Here is a 19,434-nt window from a genome sequence, read left to right as displayed (position 1 = left end):
ACAGTTTTTCTTTTCTTGACTTTTTGTTTGTCTTCTCAGCATCCTGCTTTCACCTGTGGTTAAGGAGGTGGTCTTTGATGACCACTGCTCCTCTTTCCTGCCGTGCGATTGGCTGCCATGTTATTTTTGGAGCAGGGAATAACAGTTGTTGCCGTGCGCAGGGCAGAGCAACCCAATAAGAGGTGCTGATTGGAGCACAGCGGGAGGATGGGTGACGGGCGGGGTGAGGTTAGGTGGGGTTGGGGGTGGTAGTTGGGGTGGGGGGGGTCTGTTGGCACACTGAGTGTTAATGGTATCGTTACCCTCCACCCTTGGCAGAGTTAGGTGTGAGGGAGACCTAAATCTGTCCACCCCCCTGTACTATGGCATCCCGCTAACAGACGCACTGTCGCCACAGTGTAAATGGACCTGCGTGTGTGTGTGTGTGTGTGAGGACATGTGTGTTTGTTGGCGTGTTGTGTGTCCATCCAGGCTTTCCTACATGTCCAGAGGTTCATGCATATGTGTGCATTAACATACGTGTCCATGCAATTGTATAATGCATATAAATGTCTTCATATTGTGAGCGTGTGTGTGTGGTAGATGAAGCATGTATGTGTGTGTCTGTGTTTGTTGGCCTATGGGTAAGTTGACTCCGTGCTACTGTGGGTCACAGCTGAGTTTGGGAATAGCTCCCTGACACCCAATACCACCTCTGGCACTCTGGGAATTATGCTAATATTCCTCGGCGCCAACCCCGCCCCCTGCCTTTCGTTGCACATTAAACTGCCAATCAAACCGTAAACAAGACCCCCCCCCCATCACACACGTGAGAAAATGCCCTCGCGCTCACACACAACCAATTCCATGCTCCACCTCGGAGATTTGTAGCCGTGTTTCACTTGGCAGTGTTTCGGCTGTGATGGGAAGTTCTGCTAAGCCCCACTGGGTGACACTGGCATCAGGCGGTGGCATCCTGATATGTGTGTGTGTGTTTGTGTGTGTTTGTGCGCACACTTGTTTATTGTTGATTTCGTTGCTGACAGACTAATTCAGGGATTTCTACACCTCTCAAAGCAGGACCATTAATCTGCATAGAGACAAGGAGGCCAGCTGATATAAATCTGAGATGAGGCCACAGCAGTCAAACTCGGGGGCAGCAGTGATGATTTGGAGGGGGTTTGACGGAATCTGCCTGTGGTACTTCAGGTCATTGCCTTCCACTGACTGCTGGTTTCTCTTGCTCCTCCCCTCTCTCAGTTTTTGGGAAACATGAGAGCAGAAATTTGAGAGCATCTAAATTTGACCTGAATGTTTTTGTTTCAGAGCAAAGTGATTTGACTCCTGGCTGCCACTCTGATGGCTTAATTAACCCACTGATGATTGGAGTGTTTTTGTCAACTGCTGTGGACGTGTATCTAGGCCACAATAGCACTGGTCAGTTAAGTGGTGCATGGTTTCCTCTGGGAAACTGCTGAGGATGTTGAAGAGCTCCCATCTTTACTCTGCCCATACCTGAGTCTGGACCTTAACTGGGACATTCTCTGCTAAAAAGTGAATTTAAACCTGTTACTGGTAACTTATCAGTTTGGTAGACTCCTGCGAGGGCCACAGAAGTGAACTGCTGATCTCTGAGAAATAAACCTGCTTCTTTCTTGGCACAGAAAGTCTTTCAAACTGATGGAAGCCGCAAGTAAAGATAAGTGTGGAGACAGAGAGGAAATAGCAGGAAGACAGAGAAGCCGAATGAATTAATGTCTGTGCGAGACGGCAGGAGGAGTTGGCTCGGAGAAAAGAGGGATTCATTCAGGGAGTTGGAGAAGAAGAGGAGAAAAGAGAAAGAAAAAGTGCATGTGTGTGTGTGCTATGTGTGTGTGGTGGGGGGGCAGCAGTGTGCAGTTGTTGACTCTGGGTTGAGTAAGGATGATGTCATTCCTCTGCTGCCTCCACAGGAAATAAGGTCACAGCAGGACCCTCAGCCAAGCGCAGAAATACGCCCGATTCAGCCTAGGTGCACAAACACACACACACACACACACACACACACACACACACACACACACACACACACACACACACACACACACACACACACACACACACACACACACACACACACACACACACAATGCACTCTCAGACACTGGTGTTGCTATGTGTGAGAGGAGTTTTCCAATACAGCTCATACCATCCAAGGTTAGACCGGACAATGGATTATTCACCACCCTGACTGTGATACACACACACACACACACACACACACACACACACACACACACACACACACACACACACACACACACACACACACACACACATCAAAAAGAGAGAGAAACGGTGGAGTTGTTCATTAACTTCCCAGTTTTGGCTGGGAGATGTTTTCACACACATCTACACACACAGCACTTTTAAGCCCTTGACATCATAATTCACCACTCCCGGTGCAGACTGGGATATCATCCAACTGCTGTTCCCAGTTCAGCGTGTGCTTTGTTCGTGGAACTCACACACACACACACTCACAGACACAGACACACTCACAGACACACATAGACAAACCTGACTAAGTTACTGTTTTTACCTCACTGCTGCGTAACTCCCTGGGCCTCCCTCTGTGTCACCATGGAAACCACCACAATATGTTTACAAGGAGTAGGTGTTCGGTGGAACTCCCCTTCCCCAGAATGTTGTGCAATCCGACCGGCTGATGGGGGCTCCGTTGCCGAATCCCGGCACCAGGGGAAATCAAAAAAGAAGACTGGACGTGTTTTAGTTTTTTCAGAATACAGAGCACGTTGATGGAGTCGTGGCTGCTTGTGCGTACGTGTCTGCGTTTGTTCGTGTGTGTGTTTGAAACTGTTTTTTTCCCCTCCACCAATCTCCCTACGGTTATTTCCTCGTCTGACTCCACCCTCCCCTCCTCTCTCCCTTTGAACTCACCCTTGACCCAGCTCCACCCAAACCGAGCCCGGGATTTTCCTGCAGAAAAGTGCCTCAGCTTCTAAGATGCTCTCACCAAGCGTGTCAGGATTTACCCCCTGAAACTATTTATGTGAATAATTCAGTTCTGGGGGAATTAAATACAAGCTGCTTGTGGTTTAGGCCTTTTGTTTTTCTTATTTCTAGAACAAATGAAACTTTAAACATGTATGTTGTTGGTTAAAAACTGATTTAACAGTCTTCAGTGACAACCATGTTGTTTCCATCAAACTTGGATTTTAGTCAGCCAAGGAGCTTTCAGGAACTTTACCCTTGAATAAACTGAGATGAGGAATCTGAAGTTCCAGCATCCTCTGTCAGATCTGGACTCACCTTGTGTGTCGGGCCGGTCGGACACGGTAACATGTGGACAGCTGCTTCCCTCTAGTGACTCTCAGCTCCCACTGTAACACAGGGTACAGCGTCCGGCTCACTGCTTTTGTTTTTATATGAAGAGAATTAATGGCTCCATCTACAGGATGATTGTTGAACTAACACCAGCGTCTCATGATCTATGAATCAGTTCTATTTTCCAAGCAGTGTGATTCTACCTCATATATTTATTACTATATTAATTGCCTTAAAATGATTGATCTTTAAATTAAGTGCTGGGAATTAAGTCGTCCACTAACCAGAGGGTCAGTGGTTTGAAATCTGCCTTCTCCAGTCCACGTGCAGAAGTGCCCTTGGGCAAGACACTGAACCCTAATTGCTGAACCAGCAGTGTGTCAGTGATGTGTGATAGAGAAAGTGCTGCAGATACTTGCACTGAATGTGTGTGTGTAATGTAAAGTACACTACGTTGTCATCAGAGCGTATAAATACACAACATTTACCATCTGTTAGAATAATATATTGTTTGAGAAAGGGATGTTAAGATGATTTATGTGCACCCTCTTTTAGCATTTCCCACTTTTTATGCACAAAGCTTCAGTCCGATCTCTATCTCCTCCCAAGGATGTATTATGAATATCATGCATTCTGCAGCAACGTGGGAATCCCTCATGCAGAGGCTCCTCATCACCGCTGACACTTCTCCCTACTAACATCCCTCTCATTCTTTGCTCCTCCCTCTGGAAAAGAGAGGAGTTGATTCTCCCGGCCGTCGGCTGTGTGGAGTCTCCTGCTGCACTCTAGTGTCAGCTCTCGCACTGCAGCTCCAGGCTCGGGGCCGTCACTGCTGCTGGTGTAGGATGAGCTCACTTACTCGAAACACTGAGATAGCCATTAAACGGTAACACAAAACTAGCAAAACCTGATAGGTGTGTGTATAAATATAAAAAAGTCCGGCCCGGCCAAGTGGAGCTTGTTGTTATGAAGCATCACTTGTCGACAGGCTGCTGTTCCCGCTGAGGGAGATGATTCACAGGGAGATGTTTCTCTGGTGATGTCGCCGGGCATCGCTCCCAGAAATAGGCAGTAAAGTGATACCACAAGTACATGTATCTACAGAGAAAGACCCCCCTCATGCCTAAAGTGAAGTAAAATGTTTTCAGAACAACTTCCTGTTAGAGTACATGCGGGCTGGGGGGTTGATATTATCAGCTGATATCCTGCAATCACATATATTGCAATATTGGTGTGTATGTTGGAAAATATGCACAAATAACCAGTAAAACTGCAGCAGAAAATGTTTATCATAATTTTTTTATCAATTCCAATTTGACATAGTTAGATGTGTTACAGGTTCGGGAAGAACTCATTACAGTTTGGTGCCGATCCAGATAAAAGGGCAAATTCCAGGAATTTACCTTCACTTGCGAGATGCGAGGGCGTTTTTCAACATATTCCTTGATTTCTATTGGTCTAAAACATCCAGTATCATTCAGGAGCTTATGTAGAGTTTCAGTGGCTTGAAAAAGATGGCACTGTTGCTGCTGTGGCACTTGCGCCTGTGACATTTTTACTACAGAGCCGCCTCTGTTTCCAGACAGCAGCAGAAGCAGCAGCAGCAGCAGCAGCTGTGTTTCTGACTGTTCCCATGTTGTCCTCCTCTGATTCGGATGTGATGTAGACCGTGGCCAGCAGTGATTCACTTCATCTATTGCGGAAGCAGCACTTGAACTGCGGGTTCATTCTCCCCCAGTTTGGAGAGGAGGCTCCCGAGGCAACTGTGTGTGTGTGTGTGTGTGTGTGTGTGTGTGTGTGTGTGTGTGTGTGTGTGTTCTTGAGAGGAAGTGAGACTGGGAATAAAAAATAGCCCAGCGATGTGAATTGCATTTCCTGCTGTTGGCACGGTAACCCTGGGAGCATTCCACCCGCCACTCAATCCAGGGAAAGGGTTATTGCCATGGCGATGGCATTTGGCAGGCATGGTCTAAACTCTAAAGTGAGTTTGTGTGTAATAACAAAGAAGGGGTAGGTGGGGTGGTGCAGCTTTTTGTCATGTGAAATGACAAAGTTTAGTTTTCTTTGTTGAAAGAGACAAGAAAAATGTGTTTTCAGTGAAGCTATTCATCACAAACTTAGATAAAGGCCTATTTGTGGTCAAGCGTCGTGTGTGTGTGTGTGTGTGTGTGTGTGTGTGTGTGTGTGTGTGTGTGTGTGTGTGTGTGTGTGTGTGTGTGTGTGTGTGTGTGTGTGTGTGTGTGTGTGTGTGTGTGTGTGTGTGTGTTTGTGTTGTCAAGTGTGCATCCATATGTGTGTGAAGTCTGCCTGGTGCCCGAAGCAGAAATAAACATGAAATCGGTGGCTATATTTACACAGATAATTTTACACAGAGCAGACAGACAATTTCACAGAGCAGGTGTGTGTGTGTGTGTGTTTAGGAAGTTGTTATGTTCACACTATTTAACTGCTCTGAAAGTCTGGAAGAAGCAGTTCCTTAAGTTAAGTGAATTCAACGAGATACACACACACACACACACACACACACACACACACACACAGGACTTCAGAGCACATTACACCGACTTACATTGATTTCCTGGAGACTCTGACCTTAACCATAGTTTATATTTACCCAATCCTAAACTTAACCTAATCCTAAACCTTATCAGACCTTAGAACATTCATCTTCACCCTGAAATGTCCTTTTCCTTCTCCCACTATATGAGTAATACCTGGGCCACACACACACACATAAATCCTATGCCCTGACACATTTGACACATGTGCTTGTGTGCTAATGAATCCCTGTAGACGGGCCCTGTGCGCACGTCCAACATTTATTTAACAGTTAGATGAAGGCAGCAGTTGTTTGACAGCTGAGCCTCTGCCTCCGTCCCTCCGCTCTCCCCATCATGCATTTAGTGGTCTATGTCATGGAGGCTGCTGACTCACCTGTTCCCGTACCAGTGGAGTCGGATTAGGTTCGTGCAGTGAGCACTTGAGCACTTGAAGACATCACACACACACACACACACACACACACACACACACACACACACACACACACATACACGCACCTGTTGCTCACCACCTAAACCCTCCTTAAATTTCCATTAACACTTCTCCTCTTCCTTCTATAACCTTTTCTTTCTGTCCCTTCTCTGCTTATCCCAGCATTTAGGGAGATTAGCATCTTATTATTAGGTTCGTCATTGTTTTGGTTGAGTGTTAGTTTGTGCTCATTTTTGCATTTTAATTTAACTTTACTACAAAATTATGTCTTTATACAACACCGTATCAAATCTGAGCCTAACTGCACAGAAAGATGAGATTCATGTCACAATGTTACAAGAATAAAGTAAATTTTAGGCCACTTGTCATTTAAGAGGAGGAATATCAGCAGATCAGTATGTTCCCTTCATCAAAATGAGAAATGTGGAGCATCTTGTAAAGATATACTTCAATAAAAGTTTCACAAATACTTAATATCTTGTCATCAGCAGGACTTTGAAAAGATTTAGAAAGACAATTTTATCACTGACATTAAATGGGGTTTCATATAGTTACTCGAGAAACTTTGAAATTTGAAATCAGGATTTCGGATCCAGAAGGAGGGGAACTTAAGCGAGCAGTATTTCTGCTTGTCGCTTATTCATTAAATTCTTATTTATTCTCATAATATTATTTGTATCCTGACATTATGACTTCCAAATTAATTCTTGGAATATTCTGACTTTATTTTCATATTATTATGATGTTATTCTCGAAATCTCCGAATTCTTTTTCTTTTTTTCTTTTGTAAAACTGCCCTTAGACATCAGAGGGTTAAATATCAATCGGCTGCAAAAAGAAAAGGCCGTCAGTTGTTCTATCTTACTGTAGTTTATAGTTATCTGTCTCTATGTTGTGTCTTGCACCAATATCGCACATTATTCGTCTTTATCTTGCTTCACCAAACAAAAACAGATAAAGAAACGATTTGGGCCACAAAAAAAAAGCCCAAACAGTGGTTGATATGCACGTGTGTGTCCTGGGAACTGACCAACACATCAGTGTTTACCTTATGTGTATCTCCCAGTGGGAACAGTCTGTCCCACTTGTTTTCCTGAGCTACCGATCCCACATGCTATCGTTAAACACCTGAAAATCTCTGAAGGAGCTGTCTCCAGTTGTCTCCATCTTTACACAACTTGGTAAATGAACCAGTTTTTCATTAAGGTGTTTGGAAAGCAGAGTCAGGAAGACGTGGCAGGTTTTAGGACCGAGTGGAGGCAGTCCGAGAGGGCAGGGTTTTACACATGCCTGTCAGTCAGGCAGGAAAAGAGCACACAGCTGCCCAGTGGCATCTGCTCTGGCTCTCACACACACACCAACGCTTCCATGCACACGCGTATATATATCTCTTTATCCAGAGTTCTATGATATCACAAGTGCATCGGTGCAGTCGATGAGGTCATGCAGAGAGAGAGGGGGAGTAAATCAGACCGAGAGCAGCGGAGAGAGAGAAAGAAAGAGAGCAGGGGGGTGGGAGGAAAGAACATGACATGAGCGGCTGGTGTGAGGGCAGTTGTGCGCTCCCAAGATTATGTTCATTTGTTGATCGACATGAGATACTGTTTGTATAAAGTTTCCCTCTGCGGCAGGGAGGTAAGAAGTGACCAGAAGGCAGACAATGTGTGTGTGTGTGTGTGTGTGGGGGGATCGGTACGTGACCTTGGCTTCAGTACAGATTCCAGTTGTTCCAAAGAATTCAGGGAGCTGAGAGGAGTAACCCTAAAGCACAAGGTGACTCACTTATTTTTCTGGAAAGTGGCTCACACACACACACTCACACACACATGCACACACATCCATATACGTTTATATCACAAGGAACAACACGAACAAGGTCTCCAGAGGATAACAAAGCAGGGGTTTAAGCATCCCTTTCAAATTGCAATAAAACAATAAAAAACATTTTCAGCATTTGTTGTGTTTGTGTTGTGGAAGAATGTGTGAATCAGTTTTTATGGCCCCTTAAGATCTCTCTGGCGTCTGGAAAAATATTTTCCTCAGTTTTCATCCAGGAGCACTGATGTGTTTCTACTGACACATATCCCTCTGTTTTAGGAGTTAAATTACCAGTAGATGGCACTGCACTCTCCGTCTGTGCACGACCGCAGCGGATGCACCAGCAGATTCTGAGAAATCCACAGTTTCCTGTTCTTTGACAGCAGCGAGCGTCGGTATTTACAGTTCAGAATGTGTAAACAGTGAAATGGGGTAGTTGGATTTTTAGCTGTACAGGATTAAAATAGGCCGCTCCTGTCTGTCTTGAGAGATCCTCTTTCTCAGGCCGGTTGTTTTTTGGCACCGACGGGGAACTGGCCTGATTTGGCAGAACTGGGATTGAGGGCCGACTCTTGACTTCCTGGCAGATGGAGGATGTTGTATTGTATTTGCACCAATTCATTACAAGCATAAAGACATAAACATAAATTCTAATCATGGTATTTTAGGTTCTGATGTTAGTGCCAATGATTCAATTCAAATCTGATAATGAAATTTAATTATCAGATTGTTTGCTCCTGGGTCTCCAGCTTCTTGAATCGGAGGATTTACTGCTTCCATTTGTTTACATTATAAATTGAGTATCTTTGCGTAAATCGCAATCGACAGAAAAATATAATGCTACTAATTTGAAAATTGATTAATGAGAGTCTCCTAAACCTAGTTTGAACTTCTCAAATGTGAAGATTTGTTACTTTTCCTAATCCTAATAAATAATTAATATAAATAAACAGTTTATAGATTTCACTTCGAGCTACAAGACCTTGTGGTGGGGATTTTGTAGCTTTTAATGACTCAGTTAATTAAGAAATTGTTTGTTAGGTTACTTGGCATGAAAAGAATCACTTGCCGCACTGGTGGTTGTGATGATCTTTGAATAATTTATCGACATTTTATAAACTATTAAAATATAATTGATATGGGAGTCTATAAACTAATTTTAATGTTCAGAGGGACTGTTGCTTTCCATCAGTGAGCTGCAGGTCCAGTTAAATGACTGTATGTCAACAGATGCAACAACAGGTGCTTTACTGGCTGATGTATCACTCCATCCTGAATTACCTCTACGATAAAATGTCAGCTTACTCCACTCGCACCGAAGCAAATGATTTCAATCAGAGTTGTAACTTCCCTCTTTCGTCAAAGGCAGGGACCCCGGCGAGGACTCGGGTCCCTGCAAAACGCTGCACACAGATATGCAACATGGCCGAATCCCGTCCCCACCTCACCACCCCCCCAAACCCCCTCACCCCCAGGACAGCCGGTTCGCTGCGTGTGTGTTGCCAGACCCCGGCGTGGCTCATGTTTCTCATGTGCAGTTTGTCAGAGCGCAGCTTGGAGCGGCAGGCACCAGTGAGACGACACCAAAATACATACATCCAGAGCTGTCAGGGGGAACGCCGGAGGGTCTCTGCCTCATATAGAAGCTGCGATTCGCCACAGAACAGCGCCCGGTACCATGGTGCTGTCGTCCGGCCCTCACGGTTGCACGGGGGTCTCGAGGAACATCTCTTTGCACAGATACTCCGCTGGATTACTGCTGTACAGGACCCTGATTTGGGAGCCGGTGCATTCAAGTGGGATCTGGATGTGAGATTTTGTGTGTGTGTGATTGCCAAAGGACGTTTTGAGTGACCCCCACGTGCTGGATACTCCTTCACTGTCCTGAGGTGATTGGCTGTATTTTAGTTGCTGAGCTGTTGGACTTATTTGCTTCAGCTCACTCGATTTCCTCTCACTGGTTGTGTGGTTGCTGGGCGAGCTGGTCCACCTGTAACCTCGGCGTCAACAGCCGCACCGGTGGCCCTGTCTGGTGGGGGGTTACAAGTCTCGGCCCCCACCATGATGATCAAGGAGACGTCGTTACGCCTGGACCCTGACCTGAGGGGGGAGCTGGCCTTTCTGGCCAGGGGGTGTGACTTTGTCCTCCCCTCGCGATTCAAGAAAAGAATCAAGTCCTTCCAGCAGCAACAGGTCAGTCGGTGCAAACAGGCCGGAAGGACGAGGGGAGCGAGACCGAAAAGACCCAAACTAACAAATCTCATTCACACGTTCCTACATGAAATACACACACACAGTAGATGCATCTCTCACGCACACACACACACACACACACACACACACACACACACACACACACACACACACACACAGTGATGTGCCAGGGCCGACAGACTCCTCTGAGGCAGATACCAGCAGTGTATTAATAGGGCAGCAGGTGCAGGAATAGAGTGATAGAATGAACGCTGTGAAGGAGAGTGACAGGGGGAGGACCACCACAGCTGTCCTGCTCAATATACACACTGTGCGGAACACACACACACACACACACACCGCAACAGAGAGTGACTGCTTTTTATTAAAGTATTTTTACTTACGTGCTCATGTCTGTTCTTGTTGAAAGATGACTTTGGATGTTATATGTCACCTTGTTGCAGGTGGAGGTGGAAGATGAAATAAGTATGAATTAGGGTTAAATAAATAGATCATTAGAATCAGATAATAGAAGAACAGTAGATAAAGTGTGGCTATAACAAAATCATCCAGTTTGCAGATATTAAACATTTAAGGACGTATTTTAATAAACTATTATTAATGATGCGTGCAAAGAATCTGTTTGAATACACTTGATCAAGTCATAATAAATATGACTGTACCTGTGTGTGTGTGTTGTTCGTGCTGCAGTACTTTGTCTGACAGACTGTAGCTACAGCTCTATCTCTTCGTTTGTGTGTTTACGACTCGCTCCCGAGTTTACAGCACATTCCTCACATCGGTGTGTTATCCTCATAAAGAGAAGTCGAGTCTTGTTGTCTACTCCTCTGGGGAAAGTCGGCTCTTAAAGTGAGAAAATTATTGACTTCCAGTTTCCTGCACTTTAAGAATTCATGTAAAATTGGTGCAAGTGTTGTTAAATCAAACCGCGAGATAAGTGCAGTCCAGGATTCCTAGATTGTGGTGTCACGTGTCTGTCGTTAAAAGTGCAGGAATAGTTTCTATCTTTCTCTTAAGATTCATTTCACAAATGAAAGAAAAATCACCTTAATATATTCTTATTTAACAGTTTAAAGGAAAAAGTAAAAAGTAAATATGGGGTGTGATCAGGTAATCAGCCCCGGCTCTGCCCCTCCACCCCCACACCTGACCTCCCTCCTCTCTTTTCAGGTCCAGTCCAAACAAGAGAAGAAACCAGGCACGCCACCGCCGGCCCCCGCCCCAGCCCCGGCCACACCGACCCCGACGCCGCGCTCGCCCAGCCCTCCTCCGGCTCCGGTGATCGTCACCCCTCCTCCCCCCGCCATCAACATTCCCAGGTTCTACTACCCCCGTGGGCTCCCTGCCCTGGGCCCGGCTGCCAACCACGACTCGGCCATCGCTGCCATCGAGGCGGCCTTCACGGAGTTCGAGGAGGAGAAGGCGGACATTTATGAAATGGGCAAGATTGCAAAGGTCGGTAGTTAAACAGCAGATGTTATAATGTTTTAATATCATCTACTGACATTACCAGCCTCAACCTTTACTTGTTAACATCAGTGTCATCTGCTAAACACCAGGAATTTACAGATCCTGAGTGATGCATCACAGCTTTTATTCTGTGAAACACACACTCCTGAAGTGCAGCACACAATTGTTCTTCAGGGTAAAATAATGGTTGTGTTACTTGTGTGTCTGTGTTCAGGCTTGTGGGTGTCCTCTCTACTGGAAGTCGGCCATGTTCTACGGTGCCGGTGGCGAGAGGACGGGCTTCGTCTCGGTCCACTCCTTCATTGCAACCTGGAGGAAGTAAGACATCGTCTTCATCTGACTTTTCATTCATTATTGTTTTGTCTGTCATCAGGTTATATAATTGTCTCCTTTATCTTCTTTTCTTTCCCCACTCGTCTCCTCTCCTCTTCCTCTTCCTCTTCCTCTCCTCTTCCTCTTCCTCTTCCTCTCCTCTTCCTCTCCTCTTCCTCTCCTCCCCTGCAGGTTGTTGCACAGTTGCCACGATGATTCATCCAGGTTTATTTACCTGCTGGCCAAACCTGGCTGTAACTACCTGGAGCAGGAGGATTTCATTCCTCTGATGCAGGTAAACGTCGAATCAACGTTGATTCTGTAGTTTTCTCTCGGACTTGCCTGAATTGGGATTTTTCTGCTCCTTCCTGTTTGTGTTTGTGTGATTAGGACATCGTGGATACTCACCCTGGACTCACCTTTCTGAAGGATGCACCTGAATTCCATTCCCGCTACATCACAACGGTAACTGGCATGATGATATTAGCTTTAAATGTTTTATCATAATATTATATTTCAGTATAAGATCACTACCATTCATTAGGATTTGATGCGACATTAGGTCGAAAAAATACAAATTATATAATTGATTATCAAATGAGGTTAGTAATATATCAACTATTAATAATATTAGAATATTATTATTAATAGTTTAATATTAAAATGTGACACTGAGGCAGTATTCAAAGACAGTCTTGATGTACTTTTACTTATATTATATTTCCATTTCCTGCCTCTTTACTTATACTTTGTGTGCATTGTATCTTTTACTTTTCTATGTATATTTAACAGCTTTGGTTACTAGTTGCTTTACAAATTACAGATTTTACAGATGTTTCATTCAGTTGATGGGTTCATAAATATAATAATGAAGATTAAACTGTCCAACATGTATAAAATAGTTCAAATAAATCCACCTTACCTGGACAATGTTGATTGTCCACTAATGAAATATGATAACACTCTGAAAAGGATCAATAATAATGAGCTTTACTTTTGATACAAGTACATTTGTACTTTTGCTTAAAATGTAATGACATTTACTAGTTATGGCAAATTTGTACATTGTGATATTGTTACTTTTACAAAATCTAAATAATTCCACAAGCACCGAAAGTCAAAACCATCACAATCAGATTAGTATTAAAAATCAATAACCTCCTGTGTGTGTGAATATGTGTGGACGAGGACAGTAGGTTGAGGTGTAGAGGAGCAGAGGAGCAGAGGAGCAGAGGACTAGAGGAGCAGAGGACTAGAGGAGCAGAGGAGTAGAGGTGTAGAGGAGTAGAGGACTAGAGGAGCAGAGGACTAGAGGAGCAGAGGACTAGAGGAGTAGAGGACTAGAGGAGCAGAGGGGTAGAGGAGTAGAGGAGGCCGTGCTCTGGTGCGTCAGTGTGAAGTGACATCACGGAAACACTGATGCCCCCTACAGCCCGCTGCAGCTGCAGCAGGGGCCTCGGCCTCTTGCATGTCCATATTAAGACACTTCCTTCAGCCTGGGCCTGTTGACCCACTACTCTAGGAGACATTAGTAGCCCAGGGAGGTCTTAGTACCAGGAAATAGGCGCTAATCTGCTCTGTGCTGAGCTAAAGTGTCGTATGTCAGGGACAGGGAGTGCACACCCTCTTGTTTCTACTTAAAGACATGTTTCACTAAGATTATGAATGAGGACAAATGTATCAGTAGTGGATCGTTGTTGGAATGTCCAGCTTCAGTTTAAGAGAATCCAGCTCCCTTTTTAAACTGGTTAAAACCATCTGAACTAAACCAATCATCTGACATCATCACATCAACCAATTCACAACCCAAATACCTGATAACTTCGATTTTATGTATCAGGATCTTTCAGGCATTTTTTATTTGAAATTAATTTGGTTCCCTCCTGTAAAATTCACTCGCGCAGGTGATCCAGCGGATATTCTACGTGGTGAACCGTTCGTGGACGGGTCGGATCAACATGATCGAGCTGCGCCGGAGCAACTTCCTGCAGACCCTGGCCCTGCTGGAGGAGGAGGACGACATCAACCAGATCACCGACTACTTCTCCTACGAGCACTTCTACGTCATCTACTGCAAGTTCTGGGAGCTGGACGTCGACCACGACCTCTACATCGACCCCAAAGACCTGTCGAGATACAACGACCACGGTAAGAACAGCTTGAGCCCAGGATTTATCTTTCCTCAACTGAAATTCATCTATACCAGATGCATTGGGGGCTTTTCTGCGAAAACACTGTTAAGAAAGAAATCAGGCCCTGAGGGGGGAAAAAGAACATTTGATTCCAAAATCAAAAACATACAATTCATGGTGAATGACAAGATGTGTATAAACCTTTTTTTTTATTTGCTGATTTAATATTGGCTGGACTTCCAGTAAAGATCCAGAATTTGAAGCAGACAAACCTTTTGCTTATTTTCCATTTGTCTGGCCTCAACAAGCACTGGTGCAACAAACAGCAGCTGTTTGTCCTGGACGCAGCATTTTCATGCTTTCTGATGTGAAACAGCATTAAACCGCTAACTGCATTATATGACCACTCACACAAGTGACTGTCCTGTACTTGTTGTACTTGTACTTGTCTCTGTGTATTTGAACAAAAATCACATCTACGTATTTTTCCTGGTTCTCTCTTCTGACAGCATCCTCGAGCAGAATCATTGAGAGATTGTTCTCAGGCGCCGTCACTCGGTACGTGGAAGCAGACAAAACACAGACGAGCTGATTACTTCACCGTAATGGCAGCACTGAATGTGAATGGCTCTCCCTTGTTTTCAGGGGTAACGCGGTGCAGAGAGAAGGAAGGATGAGCTACGCCGAGTTTGTCTGGTTCCTCATATCTGAGGAAGACAAGAAGAATCCCACCAGGTATGAGTCGCTCCGTTCTGTGTGACGGAGCAGATTAATTTTTGGTCACTGTGTGTGTGTGTGTGTGTGTGTGATGAATATTTTACGTCTTACTTGTGTGTAACCTTACGTCATATCTCTCTTTAGTATTGAGTACTGGTTCCGGTGCATGGACGCAGATGGCGACGGCGTCCTCTCCATGTTTGAGTTGGAGTATTTCTACGAGGAGCAGTGCGAGAGGATGGAAAGAATGGGCATCGAACCTCTGCCCTTCCAGGATCTCCTCTGCCAGATGCTTGACCTGGTCAAACCTGAGAGCTCAGGTAGTTCATTCTATCCCTTTTATAATCATGATATCTTTTATTGCTTGTTTGTCTTTTCTATCCTCCCATCTGAACATAACACAACCACGTGCTGTTTTCTCCAGGTAAGATAACTCTGAGCGATCTGAAGCGCTGCCGGATGGCCTACATATTCTTTGACACCTTCTTCAACCTGGAGAAATACCTGGACCATGAACAGAGGGACCCGTTTGCTGTGCAAAAGGTGTGAGTCTGCAGGCAGTGTGTGTTAATGTTCAGCAACATTATTATTTGGAAGCAGAAGTCTTGCAAAATAGTTGAAAAAGTTGAAAAACAATTTATGAATAAATGAATCATGGTCTGTCATTTGGTTCCCAGAATTATGAGCATCTCCTCATCCTCACTTCCAGCAATGAGGCCTTTTTCATAGATTTGTTCCTTATTCCAAATAAAGAAATAGCAACTTCTCATACTTTTGTGAGTATTTGTTTTCATTGCCTCATGTTTGTGTTGTGGATGTTGTGTTGCAGGACATTGACAGTGAAGGTCCGGAGCCGTCTGACTGGGATAAATACGCCTCGGAGGAGTACGAAATACTGGTGGCAGAAGAGACTGCAAACGAACAGCTACACGAGGGGTAAATGAGCTGAGGGTTATTTTCAAATCAAATTATAATTGATTTATTCGATTATTTTAGCTAACAAACTATACAAGGTGCAACATCCTAAGATAAGTAAAGGCTTTATTAATCCTGAGGGAAATTCTTGTGCCAGCTTGCTCCAAGTTTACAGTAACTGTACAAAAAAGAATTCAGTAAATAAAACAATAATGAATTAAGTCTAAAAATAAAAGTCTAAAGTTATTGTAAATTAAATAAAAGAGAAACTAATACTAAAACAAAGTGGCAGTAAGTAGAAATGAGTACGTAATATGGGATACTGCACATAATATTGAGGTAATATGATTATAGTTATTATTGCACACAAGTGGTAATATTGCACATGAAAATAGAAAAAGCAGCATAATAGAGCACATCAACACATTCAAGAGAAAAGATAGTGTCCAACATGAATGGAGAAGTGCATCAATGATTAAAGCCAACAACAGCCAACAGCCTAACTGTGTGTGTTTGTTCCAGGTCTTTTGACGACGACTATGATTCTGAGGAGCTTCAGGTCCCCGGAGAGATTGGGAATAAAATGGAAAAACTGGTGATATCAGATCTGACGGCATAAAAAAACTTTGTTCCTGGAATTCCTGGGCCGTTCATCCTGGAAACCAGATGGGAAGACGTTCCCCTCAGATGGACCGAAAGAAGCAAATGGATGTAAAGACGGAGAGACAATGATTCTGGCATCTGTCGAACGATGACTCTGGAGTGTTCCTCAGCATGGACTCGTCAGTTTTGCTGTGTGTGTGACCGTAAACCAGTACTGTTCTTTGTCTGGTGCAAAAAAACCCACAAATGCACATGTATTCATGCAGGAAACAATGTCACTGCCTCCGAGAGAACAAAACCAGCGATGGTGGGAGAAATAAGCTTGAAGGAAACCTTCACTGTAAAATAATGTAATTGTGAATCCTGCCAGACGATAATCACCTGCGATCTCAGTCGTTGCTCTGCTGAGGGCGGACAGACACTGTGGGAGTTGGAGAAGAAGGACACATGGAAACACTGCAGATAAGGAGAGTGATATGCATCGCCTTCCAAAAACCCCACAGACACAACAGTCAGCTGCTCAGTTCGACCACACACAGACACACACACACAGACAGACACTGCCATCAGAGACCGGCTGCCCGAGCATCTCGCCCGTCACTGTGTTTTCTCGTAGAGGAAGTCGTTAAAAACCTCTGTTCCCTTCAGGGAGGACTCACGTAAAACCGTCCGGCTGGTCATAGCAGCACCTCTCTGTGGCCGGCCCGCGCTACTGCACGTCCAACTGCTCGTCGTGCACGGCGCGTAATGACTGGCTCAACCTTGCCAAGAGGGAGTTCAGTTCACTGCACAGCCTGAGCTGCTCTATTCTTAGAGGGGCATTATCAGCACCCCACCTCTGGACTCGCTTTGAAGTCGTCTCTAAACCCTGGAAAAAAATGTCTCCGGCTACGCGGACTGTCGTGTTCCCGGCCGCTGCGCTTCAGCAGGGCCGAGGGAGAGACGAGAGGGTGATGCGTCTCGACAGCCATAGTCAAACTCTCTGGTAGAGTTGCCCACACATTTCCACCTGTTACATTTGTAATTATATATATATGCACATAATAAGAACTGTGAGCTGGTCCTGTCCATCTCGTGCATTTGTCCAGCACATGGTATTGTGGTAAAGTGTATTTTACCTGGTAATTATTTTCATTCGTTTCTGTAGTTTATGCCAAAAATGCAAAAAAAAAATTCTGCCTGGAAGTCGATGTTATTTACAGTTCGGTGTTTTCTCCCTGTAACACACACACACCACTGAGGAGGCCTCTTAAAGGATCAGTACGTCCAAATGATAAAAAGAAATACAACTCTATCCGATATCAGTCCCTCAGTCCATCTCATTACAGTGATGGTGAATTAAATGGTTTTTTTGTTGTGTGACCTGCAACATAGAAAAAAACTGTTCAACGTGTAACGGCGGCCTCTCTGAACCTGTGCCCCTGTTATTCTAGAAACAAACCACAGAACACACTGTGAACAGTTTCCATTAGGAGCTGCTTTCTATCGAGGAACCCGTCCTGGCACTGAGGTCTGTGGAGGGTAACGGGACACCGCGTCTGACAGGGCGTGATGCTGTCGAATTTCTGAAATGTAATTTAGTCTTTTTCATGCTTCCAGGACCACGTGGAATCCCACTCGCTCACCGTTGTACCGAGAGGGAGGCAGAAATCCTCGGCGATAGATTCATTTTAAAATGAGCAAATTAAATCCCTTAATTTGATGGAACCTTTACCTCTTGTTATTTACTGTGCTGCACTCACAGGTGCATGTGTGTGTACACTGCCCTCACTGCAATAGCTCGGAGCGCGTGTTGGCTTATACATCACTAATTGAGGAGTCGTGTTTTAGGGACGTGTGATCTGTCGCTCTCAGTTCGGGACTGTTTATATGTCCTAGTGGTTGCCATGGTGATGATGTCCCTGTGTTGTATGTGTGTATGTAATGTACACACTCGTACACACACCATGCAATAGTTGCGAATGAAAGGGAGAAAGAGAGCTCACGATGCTGTGACGACCTCGAGTTTCCCTCCTCTGCTCCACAGCCATTGTAAATGGGCCTGACTGTGTATTAAACTATATTATTATTATCATTAACAGTAATAATGACCCATTATACATATAATGGCTGTTATTTTCTTTTGTATTTTGATGGTTTGTATTGCTGTGCCACTGTGTGGCTCGTGGGGCGGGGGGGTAAATTATGTTAGACGTGTGTATGTTTGTGTGTTGGATCCACAGTGGATTTCAGTAGAAGGGGGTCCTCTGAAGCTCCGACCACCTGACAATCAAAAACCTCTGAGACTGATGTTTTACTTCTGTGGTCACAGACACACACTCGCACACTCTCATGGAGACGTCTTCACCCGGACAGTGTTACAGGTGATGGGGACGTCTTTCTGGCTCTATGCAAAGTGTCCTGATGCTCACATGTGCAGCATCGGGGAGGAGAGAAGCCATGTGGGACTTTTACTTTGAAATTATATCTCTACTGCGAGAGGTAGAGAAGATACTTTTATTTTGATGTACTTCCTCTGTGCAGAGAGATGTGACGCGAATCCTGACGGTTACTGTATTGGCATGGTTTTCTTTCTCTTCATCACTTTGTCTTTCTTTCTTTCTCACCTTCTTTCTTTCTTTCTTCCTTCCTTTCTTTCTTTCTTTCTTCCTTCCTTTCTTTTATTTGTCCTGTCCATGTTATTCGTTGCTTTTGTCTGAAGTTCAAAAGTTTAAATAAAGATGTTTCATGAATATTAAGTGTCCTGGCAGATTGTTTATTGCTTCTATCCAGCTGTCACACACACACACACACACAGTGTATGTACGTCATTAATCCTCCTCCTGTGTACACACACCATGTCCTGTAAGTGTGTTTGTCTGCACTAGTGTTCAGTAGTGTGTACTTTATTGTCTTTGACTCAGCTGAGTGTCTGAGGCTCTGATCTTTTCACCTGGCAGCTTCTACACCTAAT

The 19,434-nt window shown here is 44.5% G+C and overlaps 1 protein-coding gene across 2 annotated transcripts in view; it reads left to right on the top strand.

Moving 5' to 3' along the window:
- The window catches only part of ppp2r3a (protein phosphatase 2, regulatory subunit B'', alpha), a 54,958-nt gene extending 35,743 nt beyond the window's left edge, over positions 1–19,215 (top strand). The window contains exons 1-13 of one of the 2 annotated variants that reach the window (XM_047341732.1): positions 9,620–9,927; positions 10,057–10,311; positions 11,503–11,787; positions 12,017–12,120; positions 12,307–12,409; positions 12,505–12,579; positions 14,019–14,262; positions 14,756–14,804; positions 14,892–14,981; positions 15,108–15,283; positions 15,388–15,506; positions 15,793–15,899; positions 16,401–19,215. In XM_047341732.1, coding sequence (XP_047197688.1) covers positions 9,640–9,927; positions 10,057–10,311; positions 11,503–11,787; positions 12,017–12,120; positions 12,307–12,409; positions 12,505–12,579; positions 14,019–14,262; positions 14,756–14,804; positions 14,892–14,981; positions 15,108–15,283; positions 15,388–15,506; positions 15,793–15,899; positions 16,401–16,497 — 1,992 coding nt within the window. In that variant the 5' untranslated portion in view covers positions 9,620–9,639 and the 3' untranslated portion in view covers positions 16,498–19,215. Of the gene's footprint in view, positions 1–9,619; positions 9,928–10,056; positions 10,312–11,502; positions 11,788–12,016; positions 12,121–12,306; positions 12,410–12,504; positions 12,580–14,018; positions 14,263–14,755; positions 14,805–14,891; positions 14,982–15,107; positions 15,284–15,387; positions 15,507–15,792; positions 15,900–16,400 lie in introns of those variants that run through there. The other variant, XM_035168594.2, reaches the window with a different exon arrangement.
- Positions 19,216–19,434: the final 219 nt, after the last annotated feature.

Source organism: Hippoglossus stenolepis, chromosome 10 (assembly GCF_022539355.2).
Source record: "Hippoglossus stenolepis isolate QCI-W04-F060 chromosome 10, HSTE1.2, whole genome shotgun sequence".
Taxonomy (NCBI): Eukaryota; Metazoa; Chordata; class Actinopteri; order Pleuronectiformes; family Pleuronectidae; genus Hippoglossus; species Hippoglossus stenolepis.
This window is presented reverse-complemented; position numbering and strand designations above follow the sequence as displayed.